Here is a 6,003-nt window from a genome sequence, read left to right on the forward strand (position 1 = left end):
CGCCAGGCGGAGCAGCCACTAGATTGCCAATTTTAAAGTCTCAGGTATGACCCGGCCGGGGTTCGAACCCACGACCTCCCGTGCCGGTGCTTTAGAGGCTGAAATACAGTTAACTTGTGTGTGTATACTAGATTTCAAATGAGGGGCGTTACAGGTGGATTGGGGGGCGAGAGGGGTGAGGGGGGGGTCTGTGATTTAGTTCCTGTGTATTTTCCTTTTTTTCGTTGATCGTTCCTTCTTAAAGCTGAATTTCTTTTGCTCTGTCCTATTTATCTGTCTGTGTACGCGTTCTCTGTCGGAACCTCCGTCTCTATCAGCCCTGACAGTCCAACAAATGGTGTACTCGCCTTTGGCTAGTGATTCTGAAAATGTACTAGCCAGAGAGCAAACTGAACTAGCCAAACCAACAATTAGTTTCAGCAACGTTACGTTACATTTGGCGAGTAGATGGACATTTCAGGCCTGTCTATGTGTTTGTCTCAGATGGTTCAACCACGCTTAACCTCAATTTCTGTAGCTCTGTAAGTCTTATTTGTCTTTCTGTGTACATGTTCTATGCTGTGTGTTTTGTTTCAGATGGTTCAACCACGCGTGACCTCTATGGCGTGTTCAGCCTGCAACTGTGGCGACGGTACCAGACAGGTGGTCTGTGTCTATGACAACCAGGTGGAGAGGCAATTCAGGGGGTACAAGTAGACTCAACCACGTCAACCAGCCAACCGTCATCTCTCTTTCAACATCTCCATACAACCAGGGGGAAAGGCAATTCAGGGATTACAAGTAGACTCAACCACTTCAACCAGCCAACCGTCATCTCTCCTTCAATATCTCTCCACAACCTCGTGGAGAGGCAATTCAGGGAATACAAGTAGACTCAGCCACTTCGTTTACTCAGATCAATGGTGTAACATATGTGATATACCTGAGAACACTTCCATAAGAGCGGAGTGTGTGGCTTGCCCGCTGGTAAGCGGACATTTCTGCAACATCTGTCAGTAACAATTTAGTGTGTCATTTAAATTCACGAAGAAACCAAGGAACGAAGAAACCAAAGATGAATTCACGAAGAAACCAAGGAACGAAGAAACCAAAGATGAATTCACGAAGAAACCAAAGAATTATTTCACGAAGAAACCAAAGATGAATTCACGAAGAAACCAAAGAATTATTTCACAAAGAAACCAAAGATGAATTCATGAAGAAACCAAAGATGAATTCACGAAGAAACCAAAGAATGAATTCACGAAGAAACCAAAGAAGGAGTTCACGAAGAAACCAAAGATGAATTCACGAAGAAACCAAAGATGAATTCACGAAGAAACCAAAGATGAATTCACGAAGAAACCAAAGAATGAATTTACGAAGAAACCAAAGAATGAGTTCACGAAGAAACCAAAGATGAATTCACGAAGAAACTAAAGAATGGACAACATGGCAAAATGCGAGACACGCCAGTCTAGAAGCGACAAGAGGAGTCGGAGAGATAACGTGATGAGTCAGACATCGTTCCAGAAATAAAAGACGAGAAGACTGTGTGTGTGAGAAATTACTGACGAACGTATGACAAATACAAGAAACCATGACCAAAGAAGAAAGATGGCATAACGATGACAAACAGGTTTCGGTAGGTAAGCAACGAGCAAAAAATAACCACCGGTAAATAAGCTGTTTCATAATTATGAAAAATGAACTATAGGTGAGGGCCCCAAAGGGGGGGGTATCATCACGATCACGGGAAGGGAAATTTTAGCTTTCACGATCACAGTTACCTTGATTTTTGTTTTCACGATCACGAACACCTTGACGAATAGAGGATCATACTGTGATACAGCTGTGAAAAATGTACGTTGAAAATAAAATGCTTTTCAATAATGCCCATCACGATCACGAAAACAAATGACGATCACGATCACGAGACTTGATTTTTTTGTCATCACGGATCACGGGCAAAGTCCCATCACGATCACAGAAATGGAAATTTCGGCAATCACGGTCACAGAAAGGTCAAAAATCGCCAATCACGATCACGATTTTAAACCCTTTGGGGCCCTCATAGGTGTGTGTGGGTCACAGGAAATTGTATCAAGGCGTCGGTCGATCGAAGTATCCTACTCCTTTATCCTCACTCTGATAAATCACTTTATTACCAATGCAAAATGAACTATAGGTGTGTGTGGTTCACAGGAAATTGTATCAAGGCGTCGGTCGATCGAAGTATCCTACTCCTTTGTCCTCACTCTGATAAATCACTTTATTACCAATGCAGTGCCCCATATGGCTTTTTGACCAATCAGGACGGATTCTAGGTGACCCTCTAAATGTTATAACGTTCAGGCAGGGACCTTTTTTGTTTATCACGCTAAAAATTAACAAGACAAAGTAAAAACTGGAATTAACAATATCAGCGTGACTTATTCTGAACAAGAGGCGAAGCCTTCAAGGCTTACGTAAGAAATCGACAAACAGTAACACAAACTCAATCACTCCGTCACACACACACACACACACACACACACACACACACACACACACACACACACACACACACACACACACACACACACACACACACACAGTAAGCATAGGTGACACTGTGCAAGAAAGCGAGACACTAGATCTAGATCTGTCTGTCTGCATGTAGCCTACTTACAGGGACACGACTGCCAACTAGTCTCGGCCCGCTCAAAATAACAATGACCGAGACTTTCAGTAATTCCTTCGCGTGACGTCATAATGTGACGTCTTCAAATGACGAAATGTTAAAGTTTCTACCACAGACATACACACGCACGCACACACACACACACACACACACGCATGCACAGACAGACAAAGTTACGATCGCATAGGCTACACTTACGTGAGCCAAAAATGACACTTCAAATTCTGTCAGGTACTACACTCTTTATCTAAAAAAAAATACCGAGAAGCCAGTTTTGTCGGTGGGCGCTTTACATAACGGCAAGGCACAACCCACCCTCTGCGTTTGCAATGCCGACCCACTCACTTCAAAATGTCCTTGTCAACGTTGTGACGGTTCAAGTGAAATTGCGTCACTTGATTTACGTCAAATATATCTTTACGTCATTTCCTTTCTCTCTGGCTCATGCTGATAATCCATTTTCTCGACATGTCTGTTATCTTTTGCTAACAGTCAGCATATTAGAACTAACTCATAATGCTAATCGGTTGTGCAATCTTCCGTTAGTTATGCTCCTTCCATTAGAATAGTTATCCTACAATAAGGATGAAAGAAGTAGGGTACTTTGATCGACCGGCGCTTTGTTACAAGCTCCTGTGATACAAGCTCCTGTGATGTGATTTAGATAAAAGAATGCTGCGTTAGAGAAAACTAAGTGACCTTCATGAATGTGGTTCGAACAAAATCTCATGGTCATCTGAATACCACGTTACCGCTTGTTATGTTTGTATATCACCCTGTTCAGTTATCTCACAATATTCCGTGTCATTATTTTCAAGATACTAAGTGTGTTTCCCTGCGTACGTTGTTTCCCTATGTATGATATAATTGTAATTGCTGCTGTATATTTGTTAGTTGATCAAGTCATTAACCCTACGCTAATGATGATATTACTCGCTATTTGTAATTATGCGCGACTTTTTTTTTAAACATAACATAGTGCAACGACGGCAGTTTGAGGAAAAACAGATGAAAATTGACGTTACTATCAACTCCAGTTTGACTAATGTAAAATATATGCACGTATTACGTAAAACTACAAAGATGTGTTTTTTAAAGCGCAATTGCAAAGACTTGAAAGTCTTTTAGCAACGCTCTTGTAAGCAATGACAAATGAAGTTGATTGCTTTAGTTACCACATTGCAGTATGCAAATAGAATAGTTATTTGTTGCCCATTGCTGTCTATTAATCGCGCAGATTTACGAATATCGCACAGCATGTATATGGCAATTATGATAGTATGATGATTTGTGAGTGACACAATGGCAACTCAGTTTACATAGAAACACACCTGTGGCCAAACTATTTCAGTTCATGCCCGGCCGACAGAGTTCTTTCCGAACAACGTCTTTTGGGTTACGATCAAGCAGGGAGTCATAAGGGGCAGTGTGTTGTATTTGATCATAAGATATGTCTGTAAGCCTCCCTGACTTGTTACAGATGATTTGTTTAAAGACCAAAATCAGTTTTGCTATTTGAGCAGCGTGAAACCTGCACATGACAATTTGATTTGGTTTTTGGTTTTGTTTTTTTGGTTAGGCCTAAAAAAAAAATAGGTGTGGTTACGGTAACCCGACCTACCCTATTTTTAGGGGCCGACCCTATAACTTTTTATTACATTTGTCAAAAAAACACACACACAAAACAAGAAAACGAGTGCAGAAAACGCAATGAAAGCGAAAGCGCCCGAGTCGCACACTTATTTCCCTGTCAAGTAGGTTTAATTTGTACACATTAGAAAAAAAAGTTTAAAAAAAATTGATTGCCTACCTTCCTACCCTATTTTTTGGGGCTATGTTACCGTAACCACACCTTTTTTTTTCTTTTTTTTTGGGGTGCCTTACATGACGAAAACTTACCGCACTTGTCAAAACGAGCCATAACTTTGCATCTGCTTAAATGTCCCGATACCGCATTTGTTCTAATGTGCGATTTTACTGAACTAAATGAACATTCCTTAAGTAACTTTGTTTGTATTTTTTCGTCAGCGTCTTTATAGATGTTTACCTTTTCATGCCAGTATACTGGAGTGCATGCAAGAAACTGAAAGGACAAGCTAGACTGAACTCAGGATTCCAGCCAAGGTCTGTCTGTACCTGATATTAACAACTTTGCAGCATTCCGTTATTTGTTTCCGTTATTTGTTTCCCTGATGATGTCAATGTAGTATTCGCTTCTGTGTTTTGTGATTGTATTCATTATCTAGATGTTAATTATGTAAACTCTTAAGAAGGTTAATTGCTAGACAAAGGTGCTTTAATGGGGTAATGAACCCTCCAGGTTAAAAAAGACAAAATCAATGCATTCCAACTTGCCATGTTTTTATGTGTGTGTGGGTGGGAGAGAGAAAAAGAAGAAGGAATGCGCGTATTTGTGTCTGTGTCTGTGACGGCAATTTCTTAAATGACTAATTTGGCATTTTCGCCTTTTTTGTTTGTAAAGTGTTTGCATGAATGTTACCGTGAATGTGTGTGTTTCTTCAAGTTAGTTTGTCAGTAATTATCATTCCTTTTACACTGTGACAAAATAGGTATTTGTTTCTTCACTGCATGTTTTCTCATAGTTTCATTCCCTTCGGCTTGTGTGGTTTTTCTTTTGTTTCAATATTTTCTTAGGCTTATTGTAAATACCATATTTTTTTTTTAAAAGGGTAAGCATTCAGTTAGCTGTGAACAAAGTTTCTTTGCATTGAGGTGTGCCCCTGCAAACTTCCTGTATGTGCTGGGTACTGCTTTCGTGTCTTTTACGGACATTACAAAACGCAAGTATACTCCTCTCTCTCTCTCTCTCTCTCTCTCTCTCTCTCTCTCTCTCTCTCTCTCTCTCTCTCTCTCTCTCTCTCTCTCTCTCTCTCTCTCTCTCTCTCTCCCTCCCTCCCTCTCTCTATCTATCCTCTCTCTCTCTCTCTCTCTCTCTCTCTCTCTCTCTCTCCCTCTCTCCCCCTCCCTCCCTCTCTCTCTCTCTCTCTCTCTTTCCTTCTCTCTCTCTATCTCTCTCCCCCTCTCTCTCTCCCTGCCTCCCTCTCTCTCTCTCTCCCTCTCTCTCCTCTCTCTCTCCCTCCATCTCTCTCTCTCCCTCTCTCTCTCTCTCTATCCCTCTCTCTCTCTCTCTCACTCTCTCTCTCTCTCCCTCCCTCTCTCCTCTCTCTCTCTCACTCTCCCTCTCTCTTTCCCTCCATCCCTCCCTATCTCTCTCTCTCTCTCTCTCTCTCTCTCTCCCTCTCTCTCTCTCTCCCTCTCTCTCTCTCACTCTCTCTACCTCTCTCTCTCTCCCTCTCTCTCCTCTCTCTCTCCCTCTCTCT

General features: G+C 41.6%; 1 protein-coding gene across 2 annotated transcripts in view; it reads left to right on the plus strand.

The window, feature by feature from the left end:
• Nucleotides 1–5,341, plus strand: part of LOC138958299 (GLIPR1-like protein 2) — a 53,078-nt gene extending 47,737 nt beyond the window's left edge. Inside the window, exons 9-10 of one of the 2 annotated variants that reach the window (XR_011453366.1) lie at nt 577–1,696; nt 2,168–5,341. Coding sequence is in view for 1 of the 2 variants with exons in the window: in XM_070329409.1 (XP_070185510.1) it covers nt 577–696 (120 nt within the window). In the remaining variant the exon portion in view is untranslated. Of the gene's footprint in view, nt 1–576 lie in introns of both variants that reach the window. The other variant, XM_070329409.1, reaches the window with a different exon arrangement.
• The last annotated feature ends 662 nt before the right edge of the window (nt 5,342–6,003 follow it).

The sequence above is a fragment of the Littorina saxatilis genome, linkage group LG2 (genome assembly GCF_037325665.1).
Source record: "Littorina saxatilis isolate snail1 linkage group LG2, US_GU_Lsax_2.0, whole genome shotgun sequence".
Taxonomy (NCBI): Eukaryota; Metazoa; Mollusca; class Gastropoda; order Littorinimorpha; family Littorinidae; genus Littorina; species Littorina saxatilis.